Source organism: Myotis lucifugus, unplaced genomic scaffold, assembly GCF_000147115.1.
Source record: "Myotis lucifugus unplaced genomic scaffold, Myoluc2.0 scaffold_372, whole genome shotgun sequence".
Lineage (NCBI taxonomy): Eukaryota > Metazoa > Chordata > Mammalia > Chiroptera > Vespertilionidae > Myotis > Myotis lucifugus.
Window position 1 is genome coordinate 730,506 of NW_005871420.1, and position 14,320 is coordinate 744,825.

The following is a 14,320-nucleotide window of genomic DNA, read 5'->3' on the forward strand; positions in this document are numbered from 1 at the left end:
GGCTTCTCGGTTGGCCCGGCATGACCCGTGGCACTGACCTGAGACCCTTCAGTCCAAGAAGATGCAGTTAGTTTTTTTGAAATGGTTCTGTACTAAGGTGGAGGTAGAAGCAGCGTGATATGTGCACAGCTGGAGCGTGCATAACTGTCCCTGGAATATGTTTTTGAAAGAAAATGACTTAGAGTCTTCTTAACCATTGCTAGAACTTGCACCGAGGATGCAGAAGTGGGTATTAAATTTGCATATGCAACGTGCATAGAGATTGATGGGGCGAGTGATCACACGTGGTCCATGCAAAGGAATGATTGGCCTCTCCTGAGGCCCTGACGGTCATTGCTGGCACTCGGTGGGGACAGTGCCCCCTCAGCCTTGCAGTTTATGTCATGCCACTTACTTTAGAGAAATTCTAAATTCATTTTGAGAAGGAGAAAGAGGAGACATCCGCATAGGAAAAGGAGGAGACAGTTAAGAGTGATTCAACATAAAAGGCTGAGATTGTAAAGAGAAAGTGAGGGGTGGCCGAGAGAGGCAGCGGAGAATAAGGATAAGGAGGCAGAGCTCATTTCCACGGAAGAAAATGGAGAATGAACGCGAGCATCATTTGGGGGTTGGGGTGCAGACCTCAGGCAAGAACTGGTTGATCGGTCAGAGTTGTGGGCTCTGTTCTGGATGGTCCTGGAGATAAAAAAGGGCTGGATACAGGTCAGTCCCATTGGGGTGCAGGACGCCTTCGACGGGAAGAAACGTTCAGTGTGGCCTGCCCTGTGGTTGGAGGTCACCCTAGGAGAGTCTGCAGGCTTTGGGGGAATCTGTCAGTGGGGGTGGCAGATTAACGGGTAGAAATGTCAGATCAGTAAAATACACAAAATTATCATTTGTAAATAAAACCTGGATCTGATGGAATCCAGGTTGAAAATTTCTTTGGATGACTGGCTTTTCTTGCACAATATTTATTCAAATAAACACAAAACACATATAAGATATGTTATAAAAGTAAATTATTGATCTTTTAGTCAATTTCTTCGTCTTTACAGATTTACCTTATGAGCCACCCAGGAGATCAGCCTGGACCGGTCACGGCCACCCCGCCCCCCAGTCGAAAGGTGAGGTGTTGGCTCCGACTGCCTTGAATCCACGTGGCACAGGGTCCCTCTTGATGGAGTAAACATCATTTCTGTAGCTAATCTGTGGTTTTCCAACATGGAAAGTGTTCCTTCCCTTGGCAAGACAGGCACAGCTAGTCTTCAGGCTATACCCACTTCCCCACAAAGAGAATGACTGCTGTCATGGACTTCAGTGCGCACTCACGCGTGTCTCCTGGGATGGCTGAGTGCAGATCAAACACGGAGTGATTTCCTGATCTTGATTTCCTGATCTCGGCCATGTTTAAAGTCTCCCTGGCTTTATTTCATTTTCCTGATCATTTCCCTTTTACTTATTTTAGATTGCAATTCATTTAAATCTGTTTTGTAAGCCATCTCACACTCTTTTCTTTTGGAAAAAGAGGTGTATAAATACATTTATGAAATGATACAGAGTGCTCTTTTCTTTTTGCTGCAATGTACACATTTGGTTTCATAAGAAAAGAAATTTTTCCTTCCTGTAGGATGTTTATTATAAAAGGGAGACTGTTACATCACTAAGGTAGTTGATGGAACGATATACCATAGCATCAAAGACGAGTGGCCACATATAAGTTACAGCTCATTGTCTCTCTTGTTGTCTCATGTTCAGCTGCTCAGCCATCTCCTTCCGCAGTGCCCAAAACCGAAGACCAGCGGCCTCAGCTAGGTATGTGTCCGGGAGCCTTGGTGGCCATGAGAGAAGCAACAGGTTGGGTGGCATATTTCTTTTATATATATATATATATTTTATTGATTTTTCACAAAGAGGAAGGGAGAGAGATAGAGAGTAAGAAACATCGATGAGAGAGAAACATCGACCAGCTGCCTCTTGCACATCTCCTACTGGGGATATGCCTGCAACCAAGGTACATGCCCTTGACCAGAATTGAACCTGGGACCTTTCAGTCCACAGGCCGACGCTCTATCCACTGAGCCAAACCGGTTTCGGCTGGGTGGCATATTTCTAAAATGTGTCCTTTGCTAATGAGAATCATGTTGCTTTGTCTTCTTCACAACTGCTTCATATATCAATTGGGGACGGAATGTCTACTCAGCCAGGATGACTGGGGAGTTGGTTAAAACATGTCCACAGTCTATCTGCACAGTGAATGTGGAAGGAAACATTCCGCTTGCACACAGGGTGTCTCTGTGTGGCTCATGAGTTCTTTTAGTTTCACCTTACTGTCCAGGCATACCACACTGGTGCCCTCAGGTGCAGCAGTGCCCACACCGGTGCCCAGTCTACATGCAGCACAGTGGGGGGTTGATATTATCAGTGATGCTGTCAGCACAGCCCACATGGAGCTGGCCGGCTGGGGACTGAACTTGTGTGCCTATTTGTTTCCTGGGGTGGAGAGAGCACAGGGTTGGGTGAACCCCAGGCCAACTCTGAGCTCAGCCGAACGAGGAGGCCCTGAGCAAGAAACTTTACTCAGCTCCCCTGGGAGGTTTTATCTAACAGAGGGGTGGCGCTAGGTGACCTTGCTGTGGGGGATACGTTCAGCTCTGAAATCGGGGAGCACAAGACAGGAGAACGCCCACAGTGACATCACCGAGTCACAGCCGTGTCTTTAAGGTTTGACACCTTTTCTTTTCTCTGTAGATCCTTATCAGATCCTTGGACCAACGAGTAGCCGCCTTGCAAACCCAGGTGAGATACGGCTGGTGTGGTTGCTAACCTTTATGGCAGTGGCTGTTGTGAAAGATGCATTGGCAAGGGTGACCAGTTCCTTCCACGGAACCAGTTTCAGGGTTAGGTCTCACTGGATTAGTCGCCCAAGCGGAAAAATACGGGCTGGGATATAAATGAAGATTTTAGCTTCCGCAAAGAGCATCATGACCTCATCCACGCTGCCCGAATTTCCTAGGTCCATTAGAAGAAGGACCATGGAGAGGGCAGAGGCTTAGAAAACAGATGTTTCCTGTGTCAGTTTTGAAGGACGACGTCTAAGGTCCAGGTGTCTGCAGGGCTGGTTCCTTCTGAGGGTCATGAAGGAGGGACCTGGTGCAGACTCTCTCCTTGGCTTGTAGGCGGCCACCTTCTGCCTGCGTCCCTTCCCCTGTCTTTCCTCTACGTGGGTCTCTGTTCCCAGTGTTGTCACCCTTTCATACCAGCACTGGTCATATCAGATTAGGGTCACCCTGATAACCTCACTTTAACGTGACCACCTCCGTAAAGACCCCGTGTCCAGTAAGGTCACATTCTGAGGTTCTGGGGGGCTAGGACTTCAGCATGTGAATTTGGGGGGGGGGCACAATTCAACCTATTACACAAGCAGTTAAATCATATTTCAAAAAGGAGAATGCTGCTTACAACCCTCCGATTTCAAATCCAGGGTTATCTTCAGAATGGTCTGTTTCTCCACTTCGATGCCAGGAGAAAGGGCGGGTTCTTCCCTGGCCCGTTTGTAGCCCAGGCCTTGCCAGGGTGGTCACCTGTCAGTGCCAACCCCGCTGTTTTATTTGGTGACGCTCCGATCCGACCCAGCCAGGCTGCAGAAACCCACCACACAGGCTGTGTATTCTCAGCAGCAAGTCAGACGCCAAGATGGCACGGGCATTTTGCCGGCACAGGCTGGAAAGTATATTTTCTAAACGTTGAGGCCAACATCGGGCTGGAAATGGAAAAATTCAGATTCAGCACACGTCCCCTCGAGGGAGGCTATGCTTTGGGAACATAAGATACGATGATTTAGAGCAGTGGTTCTCAACCTTCTGGCCCTTTAAATACAGTTCCTCATGTGTGACCCAACCATAAAATTATTTTTGTTGCTACTTCATAACTGTAATGTTGCTACTGTGATGAATCGTCATGTAAATATCTGATATGCAGGATGGTCTTAGGCGACCCCTGTGAAAGGGTCGTTCAACCACCAAAGGCCTCCCGCCCCACAGGTTGAGAACCACTGATTTAGAGAGTCCACTACTGATATTCTATTTTAGTTCATGTCAACAAATTCAGCAAATGTTCTTTAAGCGTCTGACGGGGTGGAAGGGCCTGCTTTGTTTCCTGCCCTCCCCCGGGTCTGGACCAGGTGCTCAGTGAAGAAGTAAGTGTCAGAGCAGTAAGATCTCGTCCTGATGCTCAGGGAGCTCACATGCCATGGAGAGAGGGCGTAGGGAATGGCCACACTGCAACCTGGGCAGCTGCAGGCGCTTCCCTCATACGTGAGCCCGCCTGGTGGCGCGTCTCCGGGTCTCGGTCCCTCCCGGTGCCTGTGGTCAGCTTTCCGTCTGCAGGGGCTCCACAGCCTTCGAACTGAAGCGATGACTGTGAGTGAGGTGCTTAGGGAGGTGGGCCTGGAGCGGTGCTCAGGGGAGACGGAAGCCAGATGCTGGCAGCGTTAATTCAGTGACCTGAGGCCACATTCTGACCGCTCCCCCACGTGATGCCTGCGCTGCGCGCACGCCTGGGGTCCTGGCAGCTGGAGGTCATTATCTCCATCCACCGGAAGGGGACTCCGAGGACCAGAGAAAGTGGGTAGCTTTTCCCGGGTCACCCAGCCAATCAGAGGGGAGGCCAGATTTGAACCCGGATTCTGTCTGCAACGTCTTTCATTGCCTTCCCCTAAACTCCGTGAGCAAGCCCGGGGAGGGGCGGGGCGGGGCGGCGAGGTCTGGGAGAACGGGGAGCGAGAGGAGAGAAAGGAAGGCTCGCCATGCGGTTAGCAGCTGTTCGGGTGCACGGGGTGGGTCTGGGGTCAGGTAGGGAGCGAAGTGCCGGGGTGCCACACAAGACCGAACTGGCCTTCCCACACACACACGCCGGCTGGTGAAATTCAGGTCCACGCCCATGTCACAGCGCAAAGGTGTGGCTTAGGGGAGAGGGGGGCTCAGAGAGTGGCCGGCCCGTGAGCCGAGCCTCAGCTCTCACAGAGGCACACGGTGCCCAGCAGCTGGGATGCCCACCGTAGGTAGGGGGCCTGGGCGGAGGCGGGAGGCCTGGGAAGATGTCTTGGTACCTAAGTAGCCAGGGACACTCGCGTCTTATGAAGGACCGCCCTCTACCCCTGAAACCTTTCTCGGCGGGCCTGGGGAGGCGGCGGCATCCTACTTCTGACCTGCACATGAAGATTTTGTTCCTTAGCTTGTCATGATGGCGAACCTTTTGAGCTCGGCGTGTCAGCATTTTAAAAAACCCTAACTTAACTCTGGTGCTATGTCACATACAGAAATTTTTTGATATTTGCAACCATAGTAAAACAAAGACTTATATTTTTGATATTTATTTTATATATTTAAATGCCATTTAACAAAGAAAAATTAACCAAAAAAATGAGTTCACGTGTCACCTCTGACACGCGTGTCATAGGTTCGCCATCACTGACTTAGGCCTTCTCTCCACCCGGCCTTGGGCCCCATCAGCTGTACTCACGTGGCCTTTCCCAGGGACCGGCGTGTCTTTCATCTTTCTATGAATGCTCCTTCCTGTCGGAGTCTATTATTCCGAGCTCTGAAAAAATAAATCCCTCATCCCTCCCAGTGCTGGCTCTTTCCACGGTGCACATTCTTTTCAGTGGGAAGATGACATCATGGAGCGTGAATGCACGCGCGATGTCAGCATCGCGCCGTCTCCGCCCCAGGCATTCACTGCTGTGCACTTGGCCCGTATTTCTCCTGCTGGGAAAGGGTGTCCCTGGGTTACCATGTGGAGCAAGCAGCTCCTCTGTGTCCGTCAGGCGGGCCGCGCGTTTCACGTGGCTCCCTGAATGGACCAAGGCCACCTTTCCATGAAAGAGGCCTGTGGTGGTACGTTGGGTGGCTGCCTGGGGACACCTGGGGAGCCTTCCCCGGCAGCTGGGACAGTGCATGTGGCTCAGGCAAAACCCGGCACCGTTTTAGGATGTGCTGCTCATTGTTAGGGGGTTCTGGCGTGGCCAGTCTCCCACTGGGAACTTCCCAAGCTCCCGGCCCAGGGAGGGGACCCCTGGGAGGGGTTGGAGGGGACGTGCAGGCATGGGCTTGAGAGCAGGTTTGTGCGGTGATTCAGGGCTGCAGCCTGCAGCAGGGTTCCGACCCTCGCTGACCTTTTGCAAATTAGTCACCTACGTCTCTGGCACCCGGGAAGCATCCAGTGGCTTCCTCCAGCTCCAGGCCAGGGGTGTACCTTCCTTTAAACTTGCATCTCCAGCCCAAACCAGTCAGAATCAGAGCGTCACCTACTGTGTTCATCCTCAAAGTGACCCTGAAGGTCGTGCTCTTGCCATCAGCCCGTTTTACAGGTGAGAACACCGAGGCACAGAGCTGGGGGAGCTGCCCCAGGTCCCATCCGTGGTGGAGCCAGGAGTCAGCCAGCAGTGCTGTCACCACAGTGGCCCTGGAAGCCGCCAGACACCCTGGCCCTCCAGCAAGTCCTTTCTGAGCCACAGTGGCCCCAGACGACTGCCACCGTGGAGCCTGCTGGGCTCTCCATTGGCTGTCCCCACAGTGTCCTGCTCAGGGACAGCCCTGCTCATCCCACAACTGCTAACCCCCCCCCCCCCCCCCCTCTGCTCTGTGGTTTATAAACCGTTCAGATGTTCTGCCCATTTAGGCTCAGTCTGGACCTCTTTGCTGCCCTGTTTCTCTTCTTTCCTCTGGAAAATGAAAGCATTGCCTTTGGGCCTCTTCCAAGCCCTGTGCTGCTCACCCCGCCGGGCTCTCCTGGAGGCGGGCAGCCCCCATGGCGCCCCACCGCGCACGTCTACCCTGGTCAAACTGAGTACCCCTTCCTAGTGTTGAGGATGTTCTTGAGACAGTTGTTACTCATGAGGTGCAGGTGGTGATGCCTGTGGGAGGCTTGGGTCTTACAAGAGCTTCTTTTACTTGTGTGTGTGGCCAGCGAGCGCCCCAAGTCACTCTAAGCTTCCCAAGCCTTAGGTATCTTGCCTTGGGACCCGTACCCACTAGTCTAAAATGCACCCATGTGGCACCATCAGCGTTATCACTCTGACAGTAAAAGAACTGACTAGGTTGCTGCTGAAATTCTGTGGCCGTGAGTAACCCCTTTACCTTCCCAGCGACTGTGATTTCTCAGCTGCCTTGTGCACCCCTGACCTTCTCCCCCGGTGAGGCTGTGAGCTCATGCCGTGAGGTGATGGGCGTCAGGTGCAACCGTGAATGAGCTGGACGTAGTGTCCATTTCCTGCGCGTTCGCTGAGCTTGCATTTACGTGGGGTTCTCAGGTTTGGGAGCCAATGGTTTTGTTTACAGATCTCATTCCCACAGACCCTGGGGATGCTCAGAGGCCGGAGCCCGGGTCCTAGGGGCTCATTTAGGGCAAACAGGGAGGAGTGCTCATCCGTTTCTTGAGCTTGAGTTTCCATCCAGGGCTTTCAGTCCGGGCCAGCTAGTGCTTCTGAAGCAGGAGAGACGGGGCCGGCTGTCCGCTGGTCCCGTGGTCCACGTTTGTACAGGAAGCGGCCGAGGGACAGGTTCCTGGGGGGCAGTGTCCACATTTGGACAGATCCCGAATATTCTTTCAGCTGCGTAGGAAGGTCTGCGTGTTTCTACAAATCTGTGGAATTGCTCTCTTCGCTGAGGAGGCTGCCTGAATATTTATTTTCAGATGATTCCCTGTTTATGCTGAAGCATATGTCAGATTGCTAAATCAAAAAATCCGTGTTCTTCTCTATCCCCAGGTCCCATATGGTTTTTTTTTCCGAGTATTAATCCTTTGGTTACAATATATACACTAAAACCATATGGTTCTCCCACTCCATCCTTTGTGTGTGTGTTTAAAATGCATATTAATGAAACGTTGGGGGCAAGAAGACTTGATTGAGAACAGTTTGTGGTCCCGAGAAAGCAAAGGCTCCCAGTGTGACGCCCTACAAGCTGCTAATACCTTTCAAATGTGCGGCTGGACGGAACGCGATCGCCTACGGGATGCAGTCGGGGAAGGCTGACCTTTCTCACGGAGCCGGTGGGTGGATGGATTCACAGACACAGCCCTCCCCACGTGGCCCGCATGGGAACGAGGAGGTGCGAGCTGGACAGCTTACACAGGGAGCTGGTGAGAGGACTGAGTGGAAAACACATTCGTAATCGAGGTCTACATGACATCGGTTCCCTGAATGGTTGCCAGTTAAAGCGACTTTGACCATCCGATCACGTCCCTGGGTTCTCGCTGAGAGTATAATGAAAGGTAGTCTTTGTGGCCATAAGCCCCAGGCCGCTGTAGCTGGGAGTCCAGGAGAAAAGACCTGCTTCTGACGCATTTGCAAAGCATCTTTAATCTGCTGGACAGCCCTGGGTCTCTCCTGGGATTCAGTATGACTGTCAGTATTGAATGCTTCTCCCCTTTAGCGAGCCGTGAGTCAGCGTAAGCCTTACGCTGGTGGTTCTCAACCTTCCTAATGCCGCGACCCTTTAATACAGTTCCTCATGTTGTGGTGACCCCCAACCATAAAATTATTTTCGTTGCTACTTCATAACTGTAATTTTGTTACTGTTATGAATCATAATGTAAATATCTGATATGCAGGATGTATTTTCAGGGGTCGCGACCCATAGGTTGAGAACCGCTGGAAGGTATTGTAACATCGTGGTAAGGTGCCTGATTTGTCTCTGAATTTAAGGAAACATAAAAGCTGCATCTCTGAAAGCTGATTCCCATGGGGTCAGGAGAATCCTGACGGTGCACCCCAGTCTAGCAAGGACCCCTCAACCTCGTTGGAGCCTGCCTCCCTCCCCCCGGGACCTGCAGCCACTCACTGTAGCACTTCTCCTTCCTTGGAAACTTGTGTGAGCGCAGTTGGCACGGCAGCGCGGGGCGCACACGTGGCTTTCCGTTACGATGCGTTTGCCTAAACACTGGAAAGGGGCGATCTGGTTTGAAAGAGGGCCAACGCTTCTCTAAACTTCCTCATTCTGAGTGGGCGAGTTCTGTTCTGGGAAAAGTTTTGACAGAATGGCTTTCCGAGTGCCAGCGAAATGTTATGTTAGAAATAACGGTGTTTACTTCCATTCTCTTATTTTTTTTCCATAAACTTTTTAGGAGTTCATTTCCTAAATCTGACTTTTATTCTTTCACTTGACCTCGCCAATATAAATGGCATTAAGTCATTACTGCCATCCACATAACGGCCCATTCTGCCTCACAACATAGGAAAAACAGGCCCTCCACCCCCTACCCCTGCAAACATCGTGTTGACCTGGATGTTCCTCTGAGAAGTCAGGAGTGGATGGGACCAGCCTGCCATCCACTAAGGACTTGGGTTTGTAACCAGACGGATAGTCACCAAGGGCCATCGTCCTAGGGCAGGTTCCCTGGGCGCAGAGTTTGGGATGAGGATCCTTGTGTGTGTGATTAGCTAAGGGCATGTTCTCGGGAGAGAGGGAGGAGGGAAGCAGGGCAGGGCAGGGGGAAGAGGACCCTGGGGCCCTAGTGGACCCCTGCTTCAGTCTGATCTCAGGGAACCTTGGGAGCATGAACAGCTTCCCAGGCTGGGCCCCTCCCTGAGGCAGGGAGGCCCGTCTCCCGTAGCCTTGGTCTGTCCCTCTGGCCACAGGCTGCTGGGAATGGGCCAAGCGGCTCCTGTCCAGCCACAGGCAGTTGTCAGCAGAACAGGGGAGGCCCCAGCATCTGAGGGACAGGTGCTGGCCTGGGAAAGGGCCCTGGGTGCCCGGTAGCACCCCCCTGTCACTGAAGAAAGGCCGCCTCTCTGTACACCCCGTCCTCACTGCTCTGTTTCCTGTCCCCCGTAGGGAGCGGGCAGATCCAGCTCTGGCAGTTCCTCCTGGAGCTCCTCTCCGACAGCTCCAACTCCAACTGCATCACCTGGGAGGGCACCAACGGGGAGTTCAAGATGACGGACCCCGACGAGGTGGCCCGGCGCTGGGGCGAGCGGAAGAGCAAGCCCAACATGAACTACGACAAGCTCAGCCGCGCCCTGCGCTACTACTACGACAAGAACATCATGACCAAGGTGCACGGGAAGCGCTACGCCTACAAGTTCGACTTCCACGGCATCGCCCAGGCCCTCCAGCCCCACCCCCCGGAGTCCTCTCTCTACAAGTACCCCTCGGACCTCCCGTACATGGGCTCCTACCACGCCCACCCGCAGAAGATGAACTTTGTGGCGCCCCACCCCCCGGCCCTCCCCGTGACCTCGTCCAGTTTCTTCGCGGCCCCGAACCCGTACTGGAATTCCCCGACCGGAGGCATCTACCCGAACACGAGGCTGCCAGCCAGCCACATGCCCTCTCACCTGGGCACCTACTACTAGAGCCGAGAGGGGCCTTTCCCAGCAGCACGCAGTCACCGCCGGGACATTGCCACACACTCTATCGGAGACCAGGAATCAAAAAAACAAAAAAAAAGTGCCTCAAGAGGAATGAGAAAGCTGGGCGGGGGATGGGGAAGGAAGCCAGGGACGAGACCCAAAGACTCTTAGCGGGAGGGAAGGACCAAAGTATGACTACAGAGAGACAGCGGATGCTGACCATGGGACGTACACAGACCTGGGATCTGTGGGCCCACCTTGTAAAAGACATTGTAGGTAGAAGCCTGAGGTCATAGGACAAAGTGCCAAAGAAAAAGTGGCCTGAAGATGTGTATACACTTCAGAGTCCAGGATCCTGCTCATGCAAACCAGGATAGAACCAAAGCAATCCAGAAAACACAGTCTGGACATAACGTACTGTTCCTAATGCCATTTGAAGGAAAACTACCTGTATTTAAAAACAGAAACATATCAAAAACAAAGCAGAAAAAGACAAAAGAGACCGTGCAGCGGACGTGGATACGGAACTCATCGGCGCCTGCTGCTCCGGGTGAAATCAGATTCATTCCATTTGACGGAGGGCGGCCAGCTCTCCCAAGCTGTGAAGACGACCCAGAGTCTCCAACTCCTTTACAGTATTCCAGGGGCCAGGAGCCGGACGTGGGACTGAGCAAGTGCGTGGAGAGCGTGTGGATGCAGAAGAGGGCTGGAGGATGTGCGGGCGGGTGCGGAGGGGCCGAGCCGGAGGAGGCAGGGCTGGGCGGGAGCTCAGGCCGTGCAGCTGGACAGGGGACGGTGTTGGGACTGCGGAGAAGGCATCACGGGGACTCACGGTTGAACGCGGTCAGTGCTGCACCAGAGCCAGTGTGAGAGGGAGGACGTGGCGGAACGGAGCGAGGGGCAGTGGTGGGATTCAGACACGAAAACATGCATCTCTTTTTTTGTTTGTTTGTTTGTCCAAAGAAAATTGTAACTGGAATTGTCTGATATTTAAAAGAGTCATTCGGGACGGCATGGCTTCGTGGGGGCTCTGTTCCCCGGGGGGGTCCGGCGAGAGGCGCTCCGGGCCGCTGCGCTCCGACATCGCCCGGCTCTGGGCCAGGCGGGCTCCGGGGTCCCTTCGAGTCGCGAACGCTGTGCGTTTGTCAGAATGAAGTATACAAGTCCATGCGGTCCCCCCCCCCTTTTATATAATAATTATATAACTTATGCATTTATACACTACGAGTTGATCTCGGCCAGCCAAAGATACATGACAGAAGAGACAATCAGTGGTAGAATGTGGCCTTGAAATCTCTGTATGCTTAATGTTTACAATACGAAGTTACTAGTTCTTAGAGTGCAGAATGTATGTAATAAAACAAGCTTGGCCTAGCACGGCGAGTTGGAGTCACCTCGGCGTCTGCATTCGCACTTTTTTGGTGACCGACGTTGCCTGAGAGCAACCTGTGCGGATTGTTGTGGGTCTTGGGTTATAATCTCATCATCTCCGGGAACTGAGAGCCCAGCAACTAGGATGTTTGGCGCCCAAACAGCGTGGGCTCTCCGCCCTTCTTGCCCTCTCTCTCTCTCTCTCTCGTATTCCTAGTCCCTTCTGGAAGGACCAGAGGTTCCCCCGTGGGGACTCCACGTTCGTGGCCCGAGTGGAAAGAGGCCGCGACGCTGAGGTGGTTGCTGAGGCATTCCAGATGAGCACGGGACACACATCACCCTGACTCCACTCTGTGGTCACAAAACATCTGTCGAATGGTGAGCAAGCTCTTGCTCTCGGTGCCAACTGTATTTATTGCTATTGGTAATAGAGCGTCAGACAGCTGCAATCCCTCACTTTAAAGAAACAGGCCAGCTTCTCAGTGTTCCACTCGCCTTTTCTCTCCGAGGATGTCGCCAGGTAGCCTGTGGCCTGGATCTCCCCGCCACGGCATTGTCTGGGTGCCACGGGGTGGGCTTCACCGGCCCCGGGCCTGGCATATTACCAGACACGGTGTGTTTCTCGGACCTCAAGTCCGTTTCCTTTGACATCTTTTCTCTCCATGCTGCCGCCCTGGGCCAAGGGGAGGGCAGTTTGAGAGGAGGGACGTGAAGCAACGTGAGAGGAAGCCGGCCTGACCGACTCCTCGGCCTGAGGGGGTCATTGCACAGCTGGTTTGGGGCTTGCTTTGCGCCTCGTAGGAGATTAGGTGACGTTGCCAGGCCTCGGTGCCGTGGATGTTTGGCAGTGGTCTTCAAAGTCCGTGGGGTCCGATTCCCACCGCCTTACTCGGATTAAAAGAAGTCCCACCATCAATCATTTCCCAGCAGCCTGGGGAAAGCCCCCCAAGTGCTTCTATCTCTCAGGGGGGAAAGTAACTAAAAGCAGGAAAGCTGGCAGCCGGGGGGCCCACGATGCTCTGATGGACAAGATCAGTCATTTTTTCTGGGGTGCAAAGGCAGGCACACCTACATTCTACTCAGAAATGCAGACGCACTTGGATAACCACTCAGGTCCACTCCTTCTATGTTGTATAATGAGCCAAATAATAAAAACAAGACACGCTGATCACACTCCACCTCTCAGCTGTTTTCAGTTAGGTCCCCCTCCACGCCCCCCGCTCCCCCAGATTATTAGCAAGCTTTCTGACACGCATGGTGATTTTGGATAAGATGATAATGCTGAGTCCTCCCAAATAAATCATTCTTAAATGATGTCATAAAAGAACGTTGACCCTCTGCCCTCATAATCTAGTTTCAAAGCTCTCTCCAACGCGTGCTCCCAGCCCCATGGACCCCCACGCGGTCTCGCTTCTGCTGGCAGGAGGTAGGTCCTCTCTCCTCATCCCAGTCCCCGGGGCACTTCCGGGAACCTGCATACCCCCCAGGCTCAGCCAGAACTTCATTCTGTCTCCAGGCTGATGCTCTGGCTGCATCTCCGAGGGGTTCAAGGTGAGGTCACCGGTGGGGACTGGTGCACTTAGAGAACTTACTGTTGCCCCAAAGCACCTCTCCGCACTGACATCTGGTTACGGGGGCCCGGAGGGGTGCCTGGGGTGACAGGTGGAAGACAGACATCTGACCCTCGGAGCTGCAAAGAGGGGAAATGCAGATGTCCGTGGGACCCAAGGGGATCTTTAGCTGTGGAAACAGAACAATGTCGTTCTTTAGGAACCTGACTTAACTAGTCTCTCATCACTCGCTTGGTTCTCAGATGACTAATTAGAGATAAAAAGCACTTTGGATTACTCAAGGTATACCAGGTTCTGTCCCTTCTCTTTATTTTAACCTTGTTTTAATTAATAAAAGTACATTTTTATTGATTTCAGAAAGGAAGGGAGAGGGAGAGATAGAAACATCAATGACGAGAGACAATCATTGATCCGCTGCCTCCTCACACCCCCCACTGAGGGTCGAGCCTGCAACCCGGGCATGTGCCCTTGACCGGAATTGAACCTGGGACCCTTCAGTCCACAGGCCAATGCTCTATCCACTGAGCCAAACCCGCTAGGGCTTAGCCTTGTTTTAAAAAATCTTGTTAACATGTTTTCATGTCAAATGAGGAAAAGGTTGGATACAGAAATCCAGTCCTGGAGATCATGAGGACCTCTTGATTGATCAGGAGCTGTGGCTCTCAAAGCGTGGCCCCTGGGCCAGAGGCATCAGCCTCCCCTGGGGTGTGCGTGTTCTCAGACCCTGCCCCAGACCTCCTGAAACTCAGCCCTCAGTTCCAACCCAGCCACTGGCTCCCACAAGCCTGACGGGTGATCCTGATGCCTGATGAAGTTGGAGAGCCGCTGCAATGGAAGAAAAGGTGATCCGTGTCCAGGTATGGAACGTTCAGTGTGAAATCTCAATCCCTTGAAGTTGTCTCAGTGGCCACATGGCAATTGACCATGAGATTAAGCAAGTTACTCTGAAGTGTCATCCTGGGTTATGCTTCCTCTGAGCAACTCTCTTCCCGACTGTTAACTGGTCCTGTGTGTATTAGTTACCTACTGCCGAGTAACAAATGAACTT

General features: G+C 52.7%; 1 protein-coding gene across 2 annotated transcripts in view; it reads left to right on the plus strand.

The window, feature by feature from the left end:
• ERG (ERG, ETS transcription factor) overlaps positions 1–11,704 on the plus strand; it is a 152,829-nt gene extending 141,125 nt beyond the window's left edge. For both annotated transcript variants that reach the window (XM_006101541.3, XM_006101542.3), the window contains 4 exons: positions 1,035–1,103; positions 1,735–1,791; positions 2,728–2,775; positions 9,813–11,704. In XM_006101541.3, the coding sequence (XP_006101603.1) occupies positions 1,035–1,103; positions 1,735–1,791; positions 2,728–2,775; positions 9,813–10,333 (695 nt within the window). In that variant the 3' untranslated portion in view covers positions 10,334–11,704. The remainder of the gene's footprint in view (positions 1–1,034; positions 1,104–1,734; positions 1,792–2,727; positions 2,776–9,812) is intronic.
• The last annotated feature ends 2,616 nt before the right edge of the window (positions 11,705–14,320 follow it).